Source organism: Castanea sativa, chromosome 2 (assembly GCF_040712315.1).
Source record: "Castanea sativa cultivar Marrone di Chiusa Pesio chromosome 2, ASM4071231v1".
Lineage (NCBI taxonomy): Eukaryota > Viridiplantae > Streptophyta > Magnoliopsida > Fagales > Fagaceae > Castanea > Castanea sativa.
In genome coordinates, this window is record NC_134014.1 from 7,249,194 (window position 1) to 7,274,476 (window position 25,283).

The 25,283-nt window shown below is 31.3% G+C and overlaps 3 protein-coding genes and 1 pseudogene across 4 annotated transcripts; 1 reads left to right on the forward strand and 3 right to left on the reverse strand.

Moving 5' to 3' along the window:
- Nucleotides 1-701: 701 nt before the first annotated feature.
- Nucleotides 702-5,171, forward strand: LOC142624644 (putative 1-deoxy-D-xylulose-5-phosphate synthase, chloroplastic). 2 transcript variants are annotated; one of them, XM_075798300.1, is made up of 10 exons: nt 702-1,145; nt 1,456-1,584; nt 1,701-1,865; nt 1,999-2,149; nt 2,601-2,872; nt 2,950-3,223; nt 3,587-3,894; nt 4,002-4,283; nt 4,383-4,667; nt 4,801-5,171. In XM_075798300.1, exons 1-10 carry the CDS (start codon nt 1,008-1,010, stop codon nt 4,948-4,950), a joined length of 2,154 nt encoding a protein of 717 aa, XP_075654415.1. In that variant the 5' UTR covers nt 702-1,007; the 3' UTR covers nt 4,951-5,171. The 2 variants fall into 2 exon arrangements, with proteins under 2 accessions (XP_075654415.1, XP_075654414.1); XM_075798299.1 differs by having other exon boundaries at nt 833-1,145; nt 3,587-3,898; nt 4,006-4,283.
- Nucleotides 5,172-10,911: 5,740 nt separating this feature from the next.
- On the reverse strand, nt 10,912-11,493 carry LOC142624815 (heavy metal-associated isoprenylated plant protein 19). Its single transcript, XM_075798562.1, has 3 exons — nt 11,455-11,493; nt 11,261-11,342; nt 10,912-11,177 (listed from the first exon to the last, which is right to left on the reverse strand). The coding sequence occupies exons 1-3, from the start codon at nt 11,491-11,493 to the stop codon at nt 10,912-10,914; spliced, it is 387 nt and encodes a 128-aa protein (XP_075654677.1).
- A 1,093-nt stretch (nt 11,494-12,586) lies between these two features.
- Nucleotides 12,587-15,804, reverse strand: LOC142623328 (peroxidase 3-like; annotated as a pseudogene).
- Nucleotides 15,805-18,499: 2,695 nt separating this feature from the next.
- On the reverse strand, nt 18,500-22,218 carry LOC142623329 (putative 2-oxoglutarate-dependent dioxygenase AOP1). Its single transcript, XM_075796728.1, has 3 exons — nt 21,661-22,218; nt 20,261-20,582; nt 18,500-19,019 (listed from the first exon to the last, which is right to left on the reverse strand). The coding sequence occupies exons 1-3, from the start codon at nt 22,023-22,025 to the stop codon at nt 18,774-18,776; spliced, it is 933 nt and encodes a 310-aa protein (XP_075652843.1). The 5' UTR covers nt 22,026-22,218; the 3' UTR covers nt 18,500-18,773.
- Nucleotides 22,219-25,283: the final 3,065 nt, after the last annotated feature.

The window sequence follows — 25,283 nt, forward strand, 5'->3', positions numbered from 1 at the left end:
ATTTTGCCTTTTATTATTTCAAATTTCTAAAATAAAGAAATAAATAAATAACCCATCATATTTAGGTAATTGAAATAATAAAAAGTATAAATTTAGTATTTAATAAAATAGATAGATATGTGGTATGTTTTTATTTATAGAGTATATAGTAGAGCAGGAAGAGTGAGATAGAAGATTTTGACTTTTGCAATAACTATTTATTTTTTGATAACTTATATACTTGTAACAAAAGTTAAAAAATTAGCTTATTTTAAAAAATTTAAAATAAAGATGAAACAGAAAGTAATATGAGACAAAAAATAATCATTTTTTAAAACATACACATATATTGTAAAAAAACAAAAAAAATTTACGTTTTTTTTAATAATAGCAAAAAAGTGATATTAACTATGAATAAAAATATTCCCTCAAAAAAAACTATGAATAAAGATAATAACCATTAAAATTTTGTCAATTCTACTCTAATAAAAAAATATTACAAATATTATTCTCTCTGAAACATTGCTATTTACAAAAAAAGAAAAAAGAAAAAAACAATCTCCCCCAGCCCAACCTTTCATATCTTTCTATCTATCTGTTTGTGATTTGGCTGACGTGGTCCAATGAGAATTGGCCAGCCATAGAGCTCCTTGAAATGGCGCTGGTATTACAATTTTTCCTATATATATATATATATATAGGAGCAAAAATAACAAAAGTCTGTACCAGTTTAGACTTGGCAGACCAAGAATTCGGTGTTTGAAGCAGTGTCTTTCACTTCCACTACTTTCAGACCACACACTCTTTCTTCAGTACTTAATAAAAACACATTCTCTTTCTTATTTATTCAACTCCACCACCACTATCAACCAGCATTTATTAGTGGGGAAACAATAGCACCAATCCTTGCTTATCTTGTTTTCTTTTCTGGGTTCTTCATGCTTTGAGCTAAAGTATTAGTCTTTAAGTTCATCGGGTTTTCTTCTGTGTACTTGGTATTGCTGTTGTTACTTGGTTAGCAGTTAGCAATGGCTCTTTGTGCATTTTCTTTTCCTGCCCATGTGAGCAGAGCAGCAGCTTCAGATCCTCAGAAAGTTGCTTCATTTTCATCTCACTTTACCTTTGGAACGGATCTACAGTGCCAATTTCAGCACAAGCTCAATCAGGTTCGAGTTATGTTCATATGTATTTGTCGTTTGTTTATCAAACAAACACACTTATTACATGTATGAAGGAATACCCATGTGGCTGAACTGACAAAGGAAAACTGGGTCTTTTTCGTTTTGTCATTATCTTTAATTATTATCTTCTTGTCATTCTAAACTTTTGTTGAACTTGAAGCATGTTTTGTGGGTGAGGTGTGTGTGTGTGCGTGTTATTTTTCGGTTTGATTTTGAAATTTCTGCTATTTTAAATGTCCAAATATGCATAAACTTAATGAAAGAAATGTTTGGGTTTTGTTCTGATTAAGTACAGGTCAGGAAAAGGCCTGGTGGGGTTTGTGCATCACTTTCAGAAAAAGATGAGTATCACTCACAGAGACCGCCAACTCCTTTATTGGATACCATAAACTATCCAATTCACATGAAAAATCTATCTGTGAAGGTACAAAACTACAAACATATGTATGGCTATTACAATTTCACTTCAAGAGGAGCCTATCATGGTTGTATAACAGTTATAACAAATTAGTAATAACATCATTCAAAACCTTGATACAGGAGCTGAAGCAACTCTCAGATGAACTGCGGTCTGATGTTATCTTTAATGTTTCTAAAACTGGAGGTCACCTTGGCTCAAGCCTTGGTGTTGTTGAGCTCACTGTGGCTCTCCACTATGTCTTTAATGCCCCTCAAGATAGGATATTATGGGATGTTGGTCATCAGGTTCCAATCTCACCTTCCTTAAGTTCTCCTTTGATAAGCTTTAATGCTCAAACTTGTTTAATCTAGCTCAAAAAAGAAAATTTCAATGGGACAATTGTTCTTAATTTGATTGTTACTTTTACTGATTTTGCAGTCTTACCCACACAAGATCTTGACTGGGAGAAGAGGTAAGATGCACACTATCAGGCAGACAAATGGGTTAGCAGGGTTCACAAAGCGCTCAGAGAGTGAATATGATTGCTTTGGCACTGGTCACAGTTCTACCACCATCTCAGCTGGACTGGGTACTTATCTGTTAAGCTTCAATTTCAGTTTCAGGACACATTAAATTTAATATGTTCCAGTATATGCCGCTGTTTATCTTATTGTTAGACTAAAACCTCTTTTAAGAATTTCAATTACAGCATAAGATGATACATAATTCATTTTTGACAACAATTCCATGGTTAACTTATTCTCCAACCTCAAAAGATTTATGTTTCTTCAAAGCTAAAGAAAGTGGTCTCCTCTATTATTTGTTCATATGGTTATTTGTGGGATGCTGATAGATTTAAATAACTCAGAAGTTGTATATCATGTAGATTATTCATGATATAACATGCTATCTGTTCCTTGGAAATACAATTGATTGACTATCAATGACTTCCTGATCTCTCTATCTCAATTAAAATTCGTAGTGCATACAGTTTGATTCTCTTCTTGGTTTTAACCTTTGGTATATTGTTGTGCAAACAGGAATGGCTGTGGGGAGGGATCTAAAAGGAAGGAGGAATAATGTAGTTGCTGTTATAGGTGACGGTGCCATGACTGCAGGGCAAGCATATGAAGCCATGAACAACGCTGGGTACCTTGACTCGGACATGATTGTTATTCTTAATGACAATAAACAGGTTTCGTTACCTACTGCTACTCTAGATGGGCCAATACCACCTGTAGGAGCTTTAAGCAGTGCTCTCAGTAGGTTGCAATCGAACAGGCCTCTCAGAGAACTAAGAGAGGTTGCCAAGGTATGAAACAATGAACTTGAGTGATTACAAAGAAATTGAAACTGGGATTACTTTTATTCTGACTGAGATTGTTACAGGGAGTTACTAAACAAATTGGTGGTCCCATGCATGAACTGGCTGCTAAAGTTGATGAATATGCCCGTGGGATGATCAGTGGTTCCGGATCTTCACTTTTCGAAGAGCTTGGACTCTATTATATAGGTCCTGTTGATGGTCACAACATAGATGATCTTATTTCCATTCTCAAAGAGGTCAAAAGTACGAAAACAACGGGTCCAGTTCTGATCCATGTTGTTACTGAGAAAGGCCGGGGATACCCATATGCAGAGAAAGCAGCAGACAAGTATCATGGTAAATACAGAACCATTACCATAATTTTTTTTTTTTTTTAGATTTAAAAAAAATGAAAAAGGTGGTTGGGTGAGGATTTTGACTTTACATGGGACTGACATATTTTGGTTTTATTTTTCTTAGTTTTTCTCTTTACTGGGGATTTTCTTAGCATTTGAGTCCCCACAAACTTGTCACTATTCTGTCTCACTAGATCTAAAAAGACTATTAAAACAACTTTGTTTGTTTGAAATGCTATGCAAAGAAAAATTGTCCACCTTTATTTGCTTTGTAAAAGATATATGATGTATATAGTCAGACAAGAGTGTGCTATATTTCTTTTTTCTTGCTTAGTGATGAACACACTTGGTCTTGCTTTTGCAGGAGTGGCCAAATTTGACCCAGCAACTGGAAAGCAATTCAAAACCAAGGCACCCACACAGTCTTTCACAACATATTTTGCAGAGGCTTTGATTGCAGAAGCAGAAATTGACAAAGATATTGTTGCAATCCATGCTGCAATGGGAGGCGGAACAGGCTTGAATCTCTTTCTACGCCGTTTCCCAACAAGATGCTTTGATGTTGGGATAGCAGAACAACATGCAGTTACTTTTGCTGCAGGTCTGGCCTGTGAAGGTGTTAAACCTTTCTGTGCAATTTATTCATCTTTCATGCAAAGGGCTTATGACCAGGCAAGTCCGAACGGTTCTCTAACTTTCTCCTTATCATTGTTCAATTGAGAACTTTCTAAGATGATATTCTGTAATGGTAAATATTACTGATATTGGTTCATACACAGGTAGTACATGATGTGGATTTGCAGAAATTGCCAGTGAGATTTGCAATGGACAGAGCTGGACTGGTTGGAGCAGATGGTCCCACACATTGTGGGGCTTTTGATGTCACCTTTATGGCCTGCCTCCCCAACATGGTGGTTATGGCTCCTTCTGATGAGGCAGAGCTCTTTCACATGGTTGCCACTGCCGCTGCAATAGATGACCGGCCCAGTTGTTTCCGATACCCAAGAGGGAATGGGGTTGGTGTTCAGCTACCACCTGGGAATAAAGGCATTCCCCTTGAGGTAACTTTCATCTGAGAGTCTGCTATCTGTCCCAATAGTCAAGAAAATATTTTAATGTACTTCTAAACAAATTGGAAATGGATTGTCATTTTCTTACAGGTTGGAAAAGGCAGGATACTGATAGAGGGTGAAAGAGTGGCACTTTTGGGCTATGGAACAGCAGTTCAGAGTTGTTTGGCTGCAGCATCTTTAGTGGAATCCCGTGACTTAAGCGTCACAGTTGCAGATGCGCGCTTTTGCAAACCACTGGATCGTGCCCTTATTCGCAGCTTAGCAAAATCACATGAGTACTTAATTACAGTTGAAGAAGGATCAATTGGGGGATTTGGGTCTCATGTTGCTCAGTTCCTGGCCCTTGATGGCCTTCTTGATGGCGAAGTAAAGGTATGAATCTAAATATTGTTGCAGAATTTTGGCAATTTTAGAAATTGAACTGAAACACTAAAGTGTGATATTTCTATGAACACATTAGTGGTGAACTCAGCTTATGATAACTCACTTTGTGCCACCTTTGCAGTGGAGACCTCTGGTTCTGCCTGATCGGTACATTGACCATGGATCACCCGCTGATCAATTGACTGAAGCGGGCCTTACACCATATCATATTGCAGCAACAGTGTTCAATATAATTGGAAAAACAAGAGAGGCACTGGAGATCATGTCTTAAAGAAAACTTTAAAAGAGGTCCTGGTTTTACACTTCCAACAATGTACAAATTAAAGCTGTAATGTAACTTTCTTCTATCATTTTTTGTAAAGTAGTGTCAACTTATAAATGTAACCTATATTGGACCTATCCAATCCAGTACATCAAATAGCAGCATCCACTTGTTATGAACAACCAGGGTACTCTAATTGGAAAAGCATCAAAGGTGTAAAACATAGCTAATTGAAGCCTCTTGCATGGTCAATTAATTAATTAGGTACAAAATGTTTGGCAATCTAGTTCTGTGTTCTATAGTAAAAGTCATGTCAATTTTGGAAGAGTAAAGTCTGATAAATACTGCTTCATAATTGTGGATTGCAAATATTTGCATTGCCATACATTCACATTCAAGGTAAATGTCGCTTAAGCGACTCATGTGACCAGCAGATGCCCCAAAGTTCCAACACGAAGTCATTTTGATTTAGCAAACCAACGATAACCATAATCAACTTAATTGAGCTAATGGGATCTGTGCACTTGTTAATCAAGCTTTAATTCCATCTATAATTAGCCATAACTGTAGTGTAAAACCGTTTCTACTGTGCAACTGGTAGTTAGGATTCAGTTTCTTAGTTTGTTACAGAGCTCTACTCTTGTATACATGCAACAGAGTATAGTTGATGTATTATTTTCTTGTATTCTTTCTTACTGCATTAATAAGATTTTGTTTCTACTTAGAGCCAGAGTCTTAGAGTGAAACAGAGAGAAAGTTTCAAAGTATTCACCAAATATAACAGGCGTTTATTTTCTCTTATAGGCTCTAGACAATTCTCTCCTAGAACAAGACATGAAAAAAATCATTTGAAATCTTTGTCAAACAGCTAGCTAAATCTTTGAGCTTAAGTCCATTCAGTGATCTGTTGGGGTGTTTTGCCACTGTCATATACCTCTGCTGCTTAGAGATTGGCAACAGTCTTATACATGATTGTGGGAGAGTTGAGATACTTAACCAACACCGAGTAAAGAGTTACTATGATTAATGGAAACTTTATAATGCACTACTTGCAAGGAGGTGTCTCATGGAGCGGTTTCATAAGACCGCCTTCTCATAGCATGAGAGATTCACAAATGTATGGATCCCATATTTACTGCTGTATGAGGCTGGTTGTTGTTGTTGCCTTTATTTATTTTTATAGTTATTTTATTATTTATAATTATATTAAAGAAGTGCAGGAGGCAGTAATAGATCAATGGAAGCTTGACATTCCTAAGTGTCGATTTGGTAATAACTTTTTCTTTTAAGTTTTTAGCTTATTTGTTTATTATACAATTTTTAAACTTTCATTGTTTGTAGATATAAACTTATCCTTTAACCAAATTTCAACTAATAAACAAAAAAGCATTTTGATTATTATTATTTTTTATTAAAAATAGCAAAAAATGACATTGAAACGCACACTTATCACCAAATTTAAATGGTGATTTTAGGATTACAAATTTTTTTTTTATCATAACTTTGATGTGGTAAACTGTGTAGTGCCTATGACTTTTATATAGACCACTATTTTTTATCTACAGTACACAATTTACCACATGTGATAAATATTTTTTTTTGGAACTACATTTTCTCAATTTAAAACAACTTTTGATTTGAAAGGTTCATAATTCTCAACAATATATGGAATCCCCCAACCCCACCATCTATTTTGGTGGGATTAGATTAATATGGTCATAGAAGAATAGTGTTTGCTTATTGCTTACACAGTAAAAGGTCATTTCACATCAGGTTGGCTAGATGCAATACAGATTTCATTCGTGCATGGATATATCCTTTCATTGACACATACACACAAACACATCGCAAGATTGCAACAAAAGAGTGGAGGGACGGTCATGAAATTGAAAGTTTTTTTTTGAAAGTTGAAACAATCGCCATTGTCAATGTCAAGTCATGTATCTTTAAGCCTAAGTGCCAACAAAATAAGGTGTCACATAATTAGTGGACCTTTTCCGTTCCAATAACGACGATTTTATTAGTGAGTGGGAGATGATTTTATCCAAAACAAAAACAAAAACAAAATTAAAAATAGTGGGAGATGATGATAGATAATATAATATTCAAGGCTAATATGTGGGAGAGGATGATAGATCTATCATAATCAAGGCTAATATGATATATTAGCCTCTTTTTTTTTTTAATACCTATATAATAGCCTTAATTATGGGATAGAGAGTTGAATTTATTCTAGAATAGGGTCTTGGAGGAGTTAAGGACACAAAATTCTTTACAATCATTTTCACATTATTAATATGATAAATTGTGATTTTTTTTTTCTTGATAATTATGATATATTGTGAATTTGTGATTGTCTAATGCTAATAAAAATTGTTTAAGGAGTAGACCCACGTGAATTGACGTTATGTCTATTATAATGTATTAGTACATCAATAATTATGAAATGAAAAGATGCTATTTTTATTTATTTATTTCATTAACATTATTGACAGTTTTTCCTAAAAAAGAAAAACATTATTGACAGTTTTTCCTAAAAAAGAAAAACATTATTGATGGTTGTATAATGCATTCACATGTTCAAGTTTTTTTTTTTTTTTTTTGGTTGAATGAAAAAAAATTGTTGAAACAGCTCTATAAATTTAAAATATGAGATCTTTCTTTAAAAAAAAAAATGAAGAAGAGACAAATAGTAGCATCTTTTATCTATCAAACTTTCTAGCTTCTTGAGGGAATTCATGAGGTGGAAGAATCTTCATACTATGCAATACTGACATTGTCAATAGAAAAGGAGCAAAAATCCAAAACTATTTTGCAAGAAGATCTTGTTGGCAAACACGAGCAATTGATTTGTTACCACATTAAGCCAAAATAATAAAGATATGGCCTCTTGTGAGTACTGAGTCTCACTGTTTTGGAGATTGAAAACATTATCTATAGCAATTACGTCTTATACGAAAATCCCAAATTTACGTTGATTGCAACACCATTTCGATTTTCGAGTTTAGACTAATTAATTATATGTGTTCGAGTGACAGAAAGAGAGACTAATAAGTAATAAGGATTGCTGAAAGTCGATTTCCAAACGTGGAAAACTCTTCAGAATTTTCAGACAAAATTGAAATGTGATCACGTGATTTCATTTTCACGTGATTTCATTTACTCCTTATTATATGCCCTTTGAATTATTACAGCCTCCTCTCCAAAATAAATTATTTCAGCCATGTAAGCACGTGCTATATGAACAAATTTTATTATGTCTCTTAATTTTATTTTTAAGATAATTTCAATTTATGGTGTCCATTCATGATAATTGCCTTTTATTATCGGACTAAGCTATCAATTAGTTTTTTGGTATAAGCAATAATTAAACCCTAAATTTAATAAATCCTCTTAATTACTTAATACTAATGGTTATGGATTGTTTTGAAAAAATGGTTATGAATTGGTCTATATTGTTCTCTCCATTGGAAAGTACGTGGGAAGTTTAAGTCGAAAATCATGTAACAAAAAAAATTCCTAAGTTGCAATTTTCCATGGACATGATATAAGTATCATGCTTGGGACAGTCCAAGGTTCTATACATACATCGTATGTCCTATTTTATATATATATATATATATATATATATATATATAAAGGGTTATGTTAACGGGTTTCATTAAGACAATTGTTAATAAACCATTTTTAGAGAAGATTTTATACAGCTTTTATGGGAAATTGGAAAAATTGTCAAAACATTAGTATTTTTTTTTTTGTTGAGAAAAAGGTAAGAAGTCAAAATTTAATTGTTTGTTCTTTTTTACCATAAAAACTTTCTTAAAATGGTTCACTAACGAATACCCTTAGGACATTCATTAACATTTCCAAAAAAAAAAAAAAAGGTAAAGTCCTAAGTTGCAATTTCCAATGTAATGCATAGTTTAATTAAAAATTAGGGTAAACTACATATTCGGTCTTTATCCTTTACACCATATTTTCATTTGGTCCATAACTTTTCAATTGTATCAATTTGGTTCCTAACATTTCAATGTCGTGTCAATTTAGTCCCTACTGTTATATCTTAGATAAAAATTGTTGACATATCAAACACCCAAAATAAAATTTTAATTTATTGTCACATCAACGGAAGTTAATTTTCTATTTTGGCCGTTAGACACGTTGCCAATTTTCATTCAAAAGATAACGGTAGAGACTAAATTGACATGAAACTAAAAGGTTAGAGACCAAATTGATACAATTAAAAAAATTAGGGATTGAATTGAAATATGGTGTATAGGATAGAAACCAAATATGTAGTTTACCCTAAAAATTATATTAATAATTAGTAAATTAAAAAATTTTGACAAGTCACATGATAAAAAAAAAATCATAATGTGTAACACATACATATAATCAGTCATTTGGTGCAACCATGGTGTATGGTGTGTAAATTTTACTATATTGAAAATAAATTTTTTCAAAATAATTAGAATAAATACTAAATTTTAAATCAAGCGAACCAAAATGTATAAATGGTTTGGTTGGAGCTATAAATCTAAACAAATAAAGAGAGAGACCCTAGCTTTGTTTTCAATGGTAGGGTTCAGGAGGCTCTCGCCGATTCAAGGTATTTGATTGATTCTTTGCAAAATGGATCTATTAGTTTTGACAAGTTTTGATGTTTTAGGGACTTTGCATTTCTTTTTATAATTGCTTGTGTTGCTTGAATATGAGGTTTAACTTGTTAACTTCTCAATTGTAATGTTGGATGACTACCAAGTGGAGCATATGCTAAGTTATTTGGTGAAATTTGATAAAATTTTTAAGAAACTCTTACTTGAGTGCTAGCTGTAGCTTAGTCTATCTTAAATTTTTTCAAATTAGAGGATGAGAAGAACTCTTTGGTAAAGTGACCTCAACGATTTGAGCTATGTTTTTTTTTTTTTTTGGTTGGAAAAAGTGCCCTTAACCATTTTTTGTATTTATTTTTTAAGTAAGATATTATTGTTTTTTCCTCGCCTTACTTTGCCATAACCAAAAGAAGCCTAATGATGATTTGTGGTTTACTTAGCATTTGACATCAGTAAAGTGTTGATGCGGATTTGACAAGATGCTCACCAAAAAAAAAAAAAAAAAAGAAGTTCAAATAAATATGCTACAAGAAATTTTTTTGAGTGATTTAATGAAAACTTTCCATTTTTTTTTAAATTATAAATTATGCCTGCTGTCTTGCAAATATAGTGAATTTTCTGTGTATTACAATTTATAAGTATTTTAAAATTAGTAGTTAGTTTAGAATTTTTTTATTGGAATGTATGATTGAAGAACCAATTGTTAAAAGTTTTGTAACTCAATTAGTTGACACTTCTTATGTTTTTAAGATATCCAATTTTCAAATCTCAACTTCTACTGTGACTATAAAATTATAAAAAAAAGAAAAGAAATATTGTTGTCCACTTCACATACTGCATATGGCCTATTTTGTCTAATATAACATGTGACATAATTCACTTTAAAAATTAAGAATATAGAATTTTTTCCTAATTCTATAGTATAACTATAACCTAATTTTGTATTCAAAACTCAATAGTATAACCTAATTTTTTATTGGAGGAGAACTTGGTTCGAATCAAATCCCCTCCTTAAAAAATAATAAAACACTTAATATACAATTTCAGGATATTGTTTTTGTCAATTACAGTCATGGAATGCCATTAATTAAAAAATAACCCTTTTTTAATGGAATAATTCTAAAAAGAAATGGAATAGGGTGCACAACAGAGAAAACAAAATTAAGTGGAAAGCAATGCAAAAAGAGAGGACATATCCTGGAAAAATTCTAGACAAATCAAATCTTTGGTTCATTATTTTCACATTACTCTAATGAGAAAATGAATAAAAAAATAAACTTAAATTGTATATTAAGTGATACTATATATATATAATAAAAAAAAAACAATACACCTGTAATAAACATGTATATCTGATCTACATGATGGAACATGCATTTGGGTTCTCATCGCTAAACATCATTAACCATTCATCATCATTGCAACAATCAAACAAAATTGGTTGATTAGAATCAAGTTTTGAAACCCCCTCATTAGATTCTTTTGAAGCATCTTCCTTCTTAACTATTATCTCTACTTTCTTCCCTGTTTTCTTCTTTAATTTCTTCAAAACCTTTTGTGGATCAATCCGACCTGTCACCACAACCCTGTGTTTCTTCATGTCTGTTGTAAATTTCTCCACCCCTTACAAAATATAAAATTAACAAACAGACAAATAAATTTAATACCATAAAAAAAATATATATGGGTTTTGAACAAAAGAGTACCTTTACATTTGGAGATGGCTTTGGCAACGGTTCTTTCACATGCATTACAATACATTGACACTTTGAATTCTACGACAACAACCTAAAACATTGACAAATAATTAAGGAAATGTGATTCTTTTTGTCACTGTAATTCTTAATAGAAATTCCAAAAAAAAAAATAGTGATATTATGATAAATATAATTTAAGAAACCTTATCGGGTACTTCGTCTTTTTTCTTTTTCTTTCCCATCGGAACTGTTAGAAAGAGAGAATAAAACCAATGCATGGTAATTGGAAAAGTTCAAAGAGAACGCTTTAAAGGAGAAGGGTAATTTAGGAATTTAATGATTTTTTGGGCAGTTATTCCGTTATAGAGAAGCGAATCAATCACAAGGGTGCAGATAATGTTGGGTCGGAAAATAAACAGTTTTTTTTGTTTTTTTTTTTTTGGGATGAAAAATTGTAGAGAATTGCTGCGATGTCAACCACATTTTTACAAAAAATATGTTATGAAGAGTTATTGGTGGATAAATCAGTAATTTTATTGGTGGGTTCAAATTGAAACCAATAATAACTTACAATTTATGATATGTTATGGAACTGTTGTGTAAGTTTTGTAGACATAACACTTTTCAAAATCCTAAGACCACAACATGTTCCACACCTATTTTCATTCATAACTATCTGATGTGATTTTTTTTTTAGAGAATGGACATATCTATAACATTTTTACAATATTTTCACAACAAATCATAAGTGGTAGATTGGTACTGGTTGTTATTGTTAGGGCAAAAAAATAATATTAGTATTATGTTCAAATTTGAACCAGTAGCAACTAACCACCTACGATTTGTTATAAAAATATTGTAGACGTAACACCTCTTTTCTTTTTTTGTAGAATAACTATCTAATGTGATTGATTGTGAGTGATGGACAAAAACAGTAAATTCATGTAAAATTGACATTGCTTTTACATGAAAGAGGAATTTAAATAACTTGATGTTTGTATGATATGTATAGCCATCGTATTACTTGAATTATAAATTTTACACTTAAAATGAATACTTTTTCAAAAACTTATAAAACGAGAGAGAGCATATTCTTAAAAACAAGAAAATTTTTATAGAGTACATATTCTTAAGAACAAGAAAAATTTTATTTTTTTCAATTCACACTTACAAAGATTGAGCCTCTTGATTATTATTCTCACAAATCTATAGCCTCACATTGTGCTCAAATAGATCTCAAATTCTTCATCACAATTCGATAAAATGAAAAGCAGAAATCTCCATATAAATAAAACGCATATTCTCACTTTATTAAATCAAACAACTCTCAAGAATTCAGTTCACTACCCTATAATTTTTTCTTATCTGTCCCTTAGTTCCTGCAAGCACTTGAATTTCTCCCCTCTTCTTCATAGAGTGAGCAAACTTCTCTAAAGAAATACTGGAAGGAAAGCAATTTTTTGACTTCTTCTAAAGATCCATCGTCAGTTAGAAGTGCAACATCAGATTGAAAAAGACCTTCATTTTCTACCAAAATTTTGTAGTAATGGGTATCAAAAGATTCAGAACTTGTAGGGTCCATTGGTACATGTAGTTGTGTTGTCTGAGAGATTCTTGCATTTGGTCTTCAAGTCATCGGCATACGATGAATTTTCAGAGAAGGGTCCTGACCATAGCCTTTTCCCGTAAAATTATATAGTTTATTACCGGAAAAAGGGCAATGAGAAACTCCAATGATGTGTGCACCTAACAATTGATAAATTTTTAGTTTTGGGCTAAATTAAGATGGAAGATAAGAGAAAAAAGAAAAAAGAAGAAAAAAAAGAAAAAGAAAAAAGAAGAAGAAGCAGAAAAAAAGAAGAAAAGAAAAGATTATAGTAATAATGGTATAGTCAATATTAGCCGAGTAGCTGGGCTAAATGAAACTTGGTAACTCTATTTAATATTTTGGCCTTAATAAGTTAGCCTCAAAACATGATATTTCATTTCAAAAGGAGAGAGAAAATTTTATAGTTATAATTTAATTTCTTAAACCTAAAAATTTATAGATTGTCATGTCATTCAAAGTTTTAAACAATATTATACACTTATATTTAGTTCTTTAATCCGAATCATAAATGAATCCATTCCAAATGAAGATGATCGTTTTTCTGTTAGAGCCTAGGTTGATTGAAATTCTCATGAATTTCTTTCAAACACTTGGCACCTAATTAAGCTACCTATCTTAAAAAATCAAACCTATATGATTCTCAAAAAAGTTATACAAAAATAGATGTTCTAGTTTTCTATTACTTTTTTTGTTTGTGTCGCTAAATTATAACATATTTGATCTTCAACATTAACTTTAGACTTTACAAGTTATTAATATAATTTGATGGATGAAAAATACTTACATGGAATTCATAAAATCGAAGTCTCTTTGATGATGTGGTATAAACATATTTTGCTTGTGATGTTAGTATTTTGAGAGTATGTGGACTGAAGTAGAGATGGACCCCCGCTCGGCGGGGGGGGAGGAGAGGAGGGAGTTGACCTAAAGATATATATTTTTCCTAGGTATTCATTTTTATAGTTGGACCCCTCCCCTCCAAGATTATCAGTCCATATTGCTAACTCATAATGCTATAACTAATATTTTTAAATTAGATAAATTTATAAATTGAAAACTAGTAAAATCTATAAATTAAGATTGCATAGATGATTGCACTATAATGCATTATAAAATGATGGTGTTTTGTGTTTTTTTGTCTTTGTTGATAAATGATTGCATCTAAATATATTAAGAAACAAAAATTTTGTGTATTTTTGTCTTGACTGATAATTTGTTAATACTATATAGATGCTTATTTGAAGTTTTTTGTTTGTGTTTTTTTTTTACTTGTACTCCAGCCCCCTAGCATGAAATCTTGGGTCTGTTCTTGGACTGAAGTAAAATATTTTAAAGTATAAAGACGATTTGAAACAAAGTTTTAATAACCAAATATTTAATTTAAACTTTTCTTTCTTTCTTTCTTTCTATGTTCTTTACCTGATAAAACTACAAGATAGATCGAGAATGTTGAGGCCTTTGCTAGCAAAATTTTGTTTGAGTTGATCAAAATTGGAAGTTGGTGGAGGGATGTTGGCAATGGCTTGTGAAGCATGTGATATGGTTCCATCTCTTCTTCCCAGTGGCACTTCCCACAATGATCTCTTATACTACAGTGATCATATCCATACAACATATATATTAAACTTAACAATTTCGCTGTACCATATTATAGAATAGAAAACCTAAAATGAAAATTGTTAAATAAAACATAAATAAAAATGGAACTGCATCCAAATATTGGTCCAGATTACTAAATTATTTTCCAAAGCTTACTTGGAATGAAACTTAGTCTCTAGTAGCTAAGGCCACAATAGCAGCACATGAGACAGTTCCAGGGCATTTCTTCTCTACTTCAGCTTTGATATCGTCTATAAAGTTGGATACTTTTTTTTTTTGCAGGGTTTGATTTGGAAGTGCATCCTTTTCAAGTTTCAACTGTATTTTGTGTTGTAGAGTCGAGCAATACTGAGGCATCACAACCCTAACATATAATTCACCAGACATATATGCTTAGAAATACTGTCAAATTAAGTAAGTATTATGGTTTAAATAAATGTGATATATAGGAAGGATTCTATAGATTTTGACTTTCAAAGGTCAAATATATATAATTTCGATAGTCTTTTGTAAAATTAACTAAGAAAATTTGCAAGATCACTTCTTAAATTTTTTTTACAAAGTATTGTTCACATGTCCATCACATGTGATGATTTCTTGACAGGAAAAGAGGATTAAGTAATAAAAGAGCAGATATTGCCATAAAATTTTAACAACCTTTTTCACAGTAATAATTGAGAATTTGAGATGGTATGTTACAATTAGTACATAGTAACAATGATATTGGTAATGAGTATGTATAAAAGTGATATTATAACAATCACAGCTTACCACCTTAATAAATTGTGATATAGATTGTTAAAAAAGTTGTATTCCTAACATTGCAAAAATAACAAAACACATTAGAAAGTTGAAAGTTAATGAAATGCTGATAGTTTAAAGGGAGGCAATATCTAATGTTACAAATTCAAGTAGCGTCACACTTACAGTGTGTGGGTCTTATAGGTGGATTGAACCCAAATGTTGTGAGTGTGATACTGTATGTATCCGAAACATTATATACATTTTTGTTTACGTTTAAGTGGATTGAATAGCGATAATTAGAGGAAAAAAAAATTGAAGAGATGCATGTGTAATGTTATCATGAGTTAATAGTAGAGTATGATATATATGGAAAGACATGAATTACCCTAACAAAACAATCATGAAAATGTAGCCTCAGTAATGTGGCCGCCAAAGCCAAATCCTGTGCAACATATTTCCAAGTGACCTCCTTGACAATGTCCTCGACACGAGGACAACACTCCCTGTAATAATCTTGCCTCAATGGTTCTCCATGGCAAGCTTCTTGAATTGCAAACACTGTTATTATAAGAATTAAGGAGGAACTCAAGCTAATATTCATCTCTTTCTCTCTCTGGGTGAATTTCTTTTTCCTTTGTTTATACTGCACTGCAATGCTATCACTCTTTGCATCCTTATATAGAGAGCTAGCGCGAGGCCTCCTTCTTTGGCAAATTAACAATTAATTGTTTAATCAATGATAGAAAAAAGCTAAGCCTGCAACAGTAAAAACTTTAAGTAACACCACAAGAGTTTCAGGTTGACTAGTCTTGCAACTTGATTTCTTTCTAGAGTCTTTGGTTACTTTTAATTAGTTGAACATATATATATAATGAATTAAGTACGAATTTAAGAGAAAATAGTAACTGGTAAGGATTTGACTATAATATTTAGTACATGGTTCATTTGGTCTCTTATTTGGGATGGCCTTTTCAGTACGTGAAAAGATTTTTGAACATCTGGTTATGGTGTTCTCTATCCTCGTTTCATCTAGTTCAACACCTAATATGCAACATACCAACAGCAACAAGAAACAAAAGTACAAAATTTGAGGATGCTTTCTTGGGAAGATTTTGGTCAACTTTAATTCTCTTTTATTATGCATAAACCAAGGGAATCCATTCTCTTGTTGCCATAGTGTTTGAACTAATAATTCCAATCAACCAAATGTTTGTACATCTCGCTCATAAAAAAAGCTCTATGAATTTTGGGGGCCAAGGCGAAGATTTAAAAAAAAAAAAAAATCAAGTGATATTAACATTTTTTTTTTGTTGAGGTTTGAGGTTTTTTTTGGTGGGGGGGGGGGGGGGTTATTTTTTTTTTTAAGAGAAAGAGAGAGGGAGAGAGATTTCAACTTCTAGGTCATAAAGAATTTATCTTTTCTGTTTTGTATATTTTGGGTATAATTCATTTGCCTCCTTTCCCCACTATACCTTTGTTTTCCTTATTTTTTGGCTGTAACTTGAGGTTTAATTTATTCAATTAATTAACCTATTTTTTTGGGGAATCAAAGAACTAATCTAATTGGATAAAATTTGGGAGCTCTTCACAATTTGGGGTCCTTAGGGTTATTATTATTATTATTATTATTTTTTTTTTTTTGTAGACATGACAAAATGGGCCGAAATTTGCTGACTAGACCCGAATCCAAAGTTTTTGGCATGAATAAAAACAGCCCAACCTGTGGCCCGCCCATTTTTTGTGGGCTGACCCAACTCGGCTAACCCATGACCCAACCAATTTTTTAAACTTTTTTCCCAAAAAAAAAATATTTAAACTACATGGCAAGGTGCTAATGCAATGGCGTGTGCTAACATAAAGGCATAATGCAATGGCGTGTGCCCCATTTATTAAAAAAAAAGAGTTAAATGAAAGGAAAAAAAATACAAAAGGCAAAACTAAAGCATATACAAGACTACAACTTCTACACGGCTACTGTATTGTCTACACTACTATGTACTATCTAATAGAATAGATTATCGAAAAAAAAAATCCAATAGACTAACACTAAGTACCAATCAGCCAGAAATCTAAGACTAAGTTACTAACTATTACCAACACTAAGTCTAAATCTAAGTGTCTAACTAGCACAAAACACAACAAAAGTAAAAGCAACAGGAATTTGTGCATTTAAGAAGACTAATAACTTAACATGGTCCATGACATTTAGTTTTTATTTTTTTGGGTTCTTTTATGAGAATGATATAATTAATGAACTTTGAATCTAAAGTGTACAAACTTAAAATATATACTTTTTTTTGTACTTCTTACTATTTATGTCTCTCTCAAATTGTAACTTTGTAATTATAAGTATTCTGGCTGTGAGTTATTAACAATATTACATAGAAGATTTTGTTATCATGACTATATAGAATTTTAGTTATACTCAGAACTGTAAGAATTGCAAGAATATGGAAAGCTTTATGTTTCTTAGTATGTTTATTTTTTTTCCCTCACATGTATAATAGTAGGTGCCCACTTAATGAAAAAAAAAAAAAAACAAAGGATATTAGACTATTAGGGATACATTCTCTCTAAAAATTCAGCATTTATTTGTTTTTGTTTTAAGTAAAAATATGCGTTAACTCGACCTGACCCAACCCGCAATCCAATTGTCCTGACTCAACCATTTGCCATGTCTAATATTTTGAGTGATTTTTTTACTAATGGACAAAATTTAAGTATAGTACTTTAGGTGTTGTTCTTTAACTTCTCTCCTTAAAATTTAACCATGTGACTTTTTTCTTATGGGATAGAAGTATATTTTTAGTTAAGTAGCCACATGAGTGAATTTTAATAGGAGAACCTAAGAAACAATACCTAAATACTGTACCTAAGTTTTACCTTTTACTAATTACGGTTTGGCATTTGGTCTAGTTCGGTCCAATTCATCAATTTCGATCCACTTTGGTTCATTTCGGTCCATTTCGGTGTACTTACTTAAGAATGAGAAAAGATAAATTTGGGTTGAGAGTGTTATCAATTGTAATTATATGATGAGTTTTGATTATCGTAATACTTTCCTTAAGAGAATAAAAAATTTGAATAGCAAAATTGAAACTTAAAAATTTTAGCTGCACCAAAAGAAATTAAGAAAATATAATGCATAATAACAATAGTTAAGAGAATAAGAACCACTTCAAAAAAGAATAACATCAATCAAAAACACCAGAAATGATAAAGTTATATATTTGTAAAAATAAAGAGATGTGAATTACTTTTAAAAATTGTTTAGTTTTTTGGGAGAACAAATTATCTACAATAAAATTTAGAAACTAAATTATAAATTATATCACATCTTAAAATAATTAAATATTCCCATACAATGCATACATGGGTTTGCCATTATTCTTAACAATGTCTATGCTTTCCTTCTCCAAAAAAAAAAAAAATAAATAAATAAAGAAAAAATAAAAGTGAGGGTCAAAGAGTATACATGTACTCCATGTCCATGTCCTCCTTGGTTATGACCCAGCTTTATTGTCACACAAATAAAAACCCTAAATGACTCTTCAGCCCAAAATATATTGATCACACAGCACAGTAGGCTTTGATGAGAGAGTCCATTTTTGGCCCATAGTCATTGGAATGATGGAAATTAAGGAATCCCAAATGGTCCAAAGGCTTATACTGTAACGGGTGTTCCTCATCAACTAGCTCTTCTGGAACACACATCAACCCCTTTTGGTGTGTCTGTAGCCCAATTGAATATCGCACTTGATTTCCACCCATGATGACTCGATGAGGACATGGGCGTATTCTGTCATTGCTCCATACCTAAACCAATTAAAACTTACATGTCTTGAATATCTTAATCATTGTAATTAGAACGCATGGCAATTTAATTGGTAAGAATTTCAAATAGACAAACTCTATAAGAAATAGCCAGTTTGAAAGATACTTAGATAATAGAAATCAATGCTAGAAACACAAAAAATTACACAATTCGTCACGTTGTGAGTTATGAGTTATGGAGAAAAAGTGGTGGTCCACACCTCCATTGCTCACAACCTAACATATGACGAGTTGTGACAAAAATTATGTAATATATTATTTGTGATCCTAGCTTTTTTCTTAGATAGAATACCGTATGTTCTCCCAATTACTATCAATAATAATACAGGTTGGGAATAGTTGGGAAGGAAAGAATAAATTGAAGATTTTGAGGCACATAAAATGTTTTCTTTAAGATTAGATTTGTCCCCACTCCAATTAGTTTGCTAAGGGTTACACACCAATGGTCTCCAGTACACAACAAATTAAGCCTGAGTATTTTTAGAATTGGTATCTGCAAATACTCATGAACTTCTAAAAAAAAAGTGTGTTCTGCAGAAAATTATGAAAGATGCAAGAAATAACTGAATTTGTTCTGTATTTATAAATGTAATGAGATTCAAATGATTAGACATCATGAAAGGACACCAAGGCTGGTTGTGGCCTGAAAATTATATATATATAGTTTTGACCCCTTAAAATAAAAATTTGAACACTTTGATTCTAATTTTATTAAATCCAACTGAAATAAACTTGAATATATACATGTTGGCTATTTTAAATACCAAAAAAAAAAAAACAAACAACAAATCAATGTGATATAAAATTTGGAAAAAAAAAATAGTAAGTCCAACAACAAAAGTAGAATTTTGTTTATTATAAATTTCAAAAATTCCCATTAGATCTTAACAAATTGGAAAAAGATGTAACTCGTAAGAATGATAATGAAACTATCCTGCAATAATTTGAAATATGAAAAAGACAATTGTAAAATTTTATTTATTTGCATTTTTTTTTTGTGTGTAATGTTGATATATTCAATTTTTTTTTTCTTATTCTCCACAAAAAAAAAAAAAAAATCTCTTTTATTTTAGATTTTGAATAATTTATGTTTTTTATTTGACCCTCTTAGAAATGAATATTGGAGTCACCAGTGGCTATGCAATTGGTTTTTCTTGGCTATGAATTTATTTATTTTTTGCTGAATTTCTTGGCTATGCTTTAGATCAAAGATAGATACTCACCATGAACGCATCACCTGCGAGGAACAAAAAGGATGAAGGGGAGGAATCAAAACCAATCCATTGTCCATCCTTTGTTTGTATCTCCAATCCTGGGACATGATTTTCATGAAGTATAGTTGTGAAGGACTTGTCAGTGTGAGCTGGAAGACCTAATTGAGTCTCTTTGTCATCCACTTCCCTATATTTGTGCAAACGAAGACGGTAAATGGTGTCTTCCATGTGAGAATCGTAGTACTTCTCCACACCATAGTTTTCGAAAACCATTCTTGTCACAATTTGGTTTAACTCCATTATTAGCTTTGTAAATGAATGAGCGGTTTTACTAAACAAAAGAGAAAAGGGTAATATTAGCTAGGCTACTTATAAATAATCAAGGTTTCAATCAAGAAATATTATGAGAGAAACGGAATCAACAATGCATTGTGAGTTCGGAAACTGTTCCATTTCACATCACCCAAAACAGTGGAGGCTCTGTTTAAGGGGTTCATTAAATTTTTTTTATAAAAAGAGATCTTAAATATATCGAGTTATCGACAAATAATAATAATAATAATATTATGTGAATTTTTATAATTTTATTCTACAAATTTTCAAATATTGAATGTTACATGATAGTTTATCATGAGTATCAATTCTATTGCCAATGTAGATAACTAGGAGCCTTTATCTAACATTTTTTTTATACATTTGTTACTATATATTTGACTTTGTTTTTATAAAAATATTTTAGACTAAATGACTAATCTCAACTCATTGACTTCGTATTAATTATTAACACACAATCACACTCATTCACACATAAATTATACACTACGGGTCTATTTAACCAAATCAAATGTTTGAACAATCACTAACTTTACAATTTTTTTCTTGAATTTTACTTACTTTATAACAAAAGTTATTATAAATTTATAATACGACAACAATACACACGCATGTAAAAAAAACCATCTTTATTATAAAGTTATATTATATTTATATTGTACACACAAACAACTACATTCATCATAATTTACACAAATAACATTATAATAAAAAGTAATATACCCAATCAATATTAGACACCTCACACACATATAATATAAATTTATAAAAAATAATTACACTTACGATTCACAAACAAATGCCCTTTGCTATTAGAGTCGAAAATACTTGTAATAAGGAAGCGCAAGATTTACATCAAGGTATGCAAAAAAAATATTTTTAAGAATAAATTAGAGTATTAAACTAACAAAAAAAAATATTTTACATATATATAAATTTTTTTTTTGGAAGTCAGGGGGTTCATTGAACCCCCTGATTAAGCTATAGCGCGCCCCTGACACCAAATACTTGAAAATATTTTTCGGAGTATTTTGAATACATTTTACTATGAAATAAACCGAGTCTTTTAGGAGTACCTGAAATGGTGATTTCCATTGGGCCACATGAGGTGTGTGAACTTCTGAGTTTCTTCCCAACTCGCGGCATTAACTATGCCAAGCCTTTCGTAGAGAGGAAATTGAGGCCTTTGGCCCAGATATTCAGTAGGATTAGGGTCCTGGGTTTTGGTTTCTGTTGGGAGATCAAACAAATCCTTTAAGGCCCCAAAGATTTGGTTGTGGAGCTCTAAAGAAACATTGTCATACACTGCCACAAAACAACCATACTCTTCAAGTGCATGGCAAACACTTTGGCACGCAGAGAACCAAGAAGTTGCACCTGGCTTCGACTCTTCCTTATAAAGATCTATAATTGGAATCTTGGGAAGTCTTGGGGAAGCCATGGGTTTCTCTTACACTTTTACTTTGAGAAATGAGACCTTGTAATATAGCGAGCAGACTTTGATTTAAATAATGCGTGGTTAACCTCCAGTTAACTCTTTAACATGACATCTCATTTTCATTTAATAAGAAGCAGCCACGTCACCCATTACCTGAGCGTACGGTTAAGATTAAAAATTAACATCACATCATCTTTCTCATGGAGAGAGAAACTAGAAAACAGACTACTTTTGGAGAGAGAAACTAAAAAACGACATCTCCAACAAATGCGGTATCTTTTTTTCTTTTTTCCAAAGAGAGTTGCTACAGTATTTCTCTTATAAAATCTAGAAAATACTGTAACAACTCCAAATTAATTTTTCTGCTTATAAAATTCACACCTCTCAATAAAAAAAACAATTCTTTCTCTCTCCTCTCACGGCTACAAACACAACAATCTTTCTCTCAAATATCTCTAAACTCAAGCATAATTAAAATACAAACTCAAAAACATAATCTTAAAATTAATCAAACCATAACAATAAAAACAAAAAAAAAAAGTAGAGAAAGAGAGCTAGAGAAAGAAAGACACAGAGAGTTTTGGAATCAAGTGGAAAGTGTAAAGAAAAAAAAAAAGAGGATGGAGATAATGGGTATATGCGTGTGGTGGAGAAAAATCAAGAAAAAAGAAAAAGAAAAAGAAGAAACGAAACGTGTGGATGATAGAAAGAAAGAAAGGAAAAATACAATTTAGAAATGCTACCACAATATTTTCATAATAAATTTTAAGTAACATATTGTTATTAGCTAATATTAGTGAGTAAAAATATAATTTCAATAGTGGGTTCAAATTAGAATTAGTAACAACTTTCCACATAAGATTTTGATGTGATTCTTGTGAAAGTATTACAAAAAATGTTGTGAATATAACACTTTTCATTGAAAAATATAATTGTTGGGAATGAATATAGAAATAATAAATGATGATAAAAAAAGAATAAAGAATAAATGGAGAAATAATATTTAAATTTGATAGAGAATCTGTTAGAAAGTGTATTTGAAAAAGTAGGTAGTTAAAAGGTAAAAGTCACTGTTCATTCTCCAAACAGTACAAAAATTTGGAGAATTTGCTGGAAATGCTCTTAGTAGCCTTTGCAAAACAACAATGAAGGAAACAAAACTATCTTTAACCAAAAAAAAAAAAAACCTAGAAAATGGTAGGTGGGACTTTTTATATTTAAATATTAATCAAATAATATATATATATATATTGATTTTTTTTATTTAAAATCTATTTTTCTTGCTTTTTGAGATATAAATTTACTAATTAAGTTTTTGTATTTGAGTTCTTTTAACATTTTTTTTTCGATTGATAATATAGTTAATCTACTTAATCTTTCTTGTAACATAGTAGAACAATAGAACTTGGTTATTATAATTTTTCTAAAGCCGTGACCACTTTAAAGTCTAAACCTACACAAATAAAAATTAATTTAATACATAGTTCAATAAATTAGTATCACTATAATACAAATAGGATTTTGCTAATGTCTGTCCTAAGGGCACACAATAATAAATCACTTTTGAAAATATTTTCTTGAGAATTGAAAAAGTATTGACAACTTTTTCAATTCTCGAAAAAATATTTCAAAAAATAAAAGGTTTAATATATATACTAAAGACACACATTAATCAAACTCATACAAATAAGTCGAAATAATACACGTCAAATTATTAATTAATATAATAATTTATAATAATAGATATAGTGAGAAATCGTGCTCGTGTAAAAAAAAAAAAAAAAAAAAAAGGTGAGAAACCATGTTAAGTAATAACTGTGGGCTGCACTGCACAGTACAGTTGTGCACTGTACAGCCTGTGCAGTGCAGATGTGACTCATGTGAACAGGCCAGCAGTACTATCATCCTATCCCTAAGTTTTAAAGCAAAAAACGTGCCCTATACAGAAAAGGATCCTAGCAAAAAAAGTGCCCCATGTGACTCCCATCAATGAAATAAACTTAAAAAAATAGATGCAAAAATCACATTTTTAAGCGATTCCTATTTTGATCCTATTTTTTTATTTGGATAACTTTTAGTTCCTGTTAAGAAAATAAATTTGGTTAATGTGTGCTATAAGAATACATAATAATTATGTATTTTTGAAAAAAAAAAAAATTTAAAAATTAAAAAAATATTGACAATTTTTGAAATTTTTTTATTATAAATAGATAGCTTAATGTGTACACCTAAGACACATATTAACCGGACCAAAAAAAAATTATTTTGACATTAAAAAATGTCGCGTAAACATCTAAATTAAAAAAATTAATTTATAAATTTTAATTAAATAAAAAAATTAAAAACAAAAAATTACATTAATTAAGATCTGTGCCTTGAACAAGAACACGATCTCAGATATAAGAACACAAAATTAAAATTCAAAAATCACAACCCAAAAAATAAGAACAGAAAATTAAACTATAGCTCCACGTAAGAACACATGCACAGATTTTCTAGCATTTTCTTGACCTTTCTTGTAAACCAAACACAAACATAAACACAAACTGATTTTCAGGAAGAACAAAAACACAAACACAAACACAAACCCAGCAACAGATCTTCCTTGTCAACCAAACACAAAAGCAACAAACACAAACCCAGTTAGAAGAAAACAATTAAAAACAGTTTCATCTCAGTGTTATAAACAACATCAATTCCCACCTCTACATTCACTGTTCATCAAAATCCCCAATAACAAAACACTTTGAAGCAATCGAACTATAATTTCTCTAACAAAAAGCGGTCACTGTAAATCAAGTACAAGAATATCTAAATTTTCTCAATAAGCAACGCAATTAAGAAAAGTGGAGGCTCATCTAGAAGAAGGACCAGAGGAGCTTAAAGTTTCGTCAACGTCTTCGTTTGCGAGCAGAGCCGAGGCCTGTCGCATCGACTCCGATAGCTGACACAACTCCTCGATCGCCTCCATCGACTCGAGCTTTCAAAGATCTCCGACGATCTGATTCTCAAAATTTTACGGATGAACGAAAATCGAAGAAAACTGAAATAGCACAAAGAGTTCGATCGGAATGAAATCGGAATCGGAGAGATCTAAAGGAATTAGATTTCTTTCTCTGTGTTGCTCTCTCTCTCTCTCTCTGAGAAAATATTATGCGTTTGAGACTTCAGTTCAGTACCCACAGTTTCGGCTTAGTTTCTCCTCTCCAAGAGAAAGACGATATGGCGTTGACGTGGCTGTTTCTTATTAAATGAAAAGGT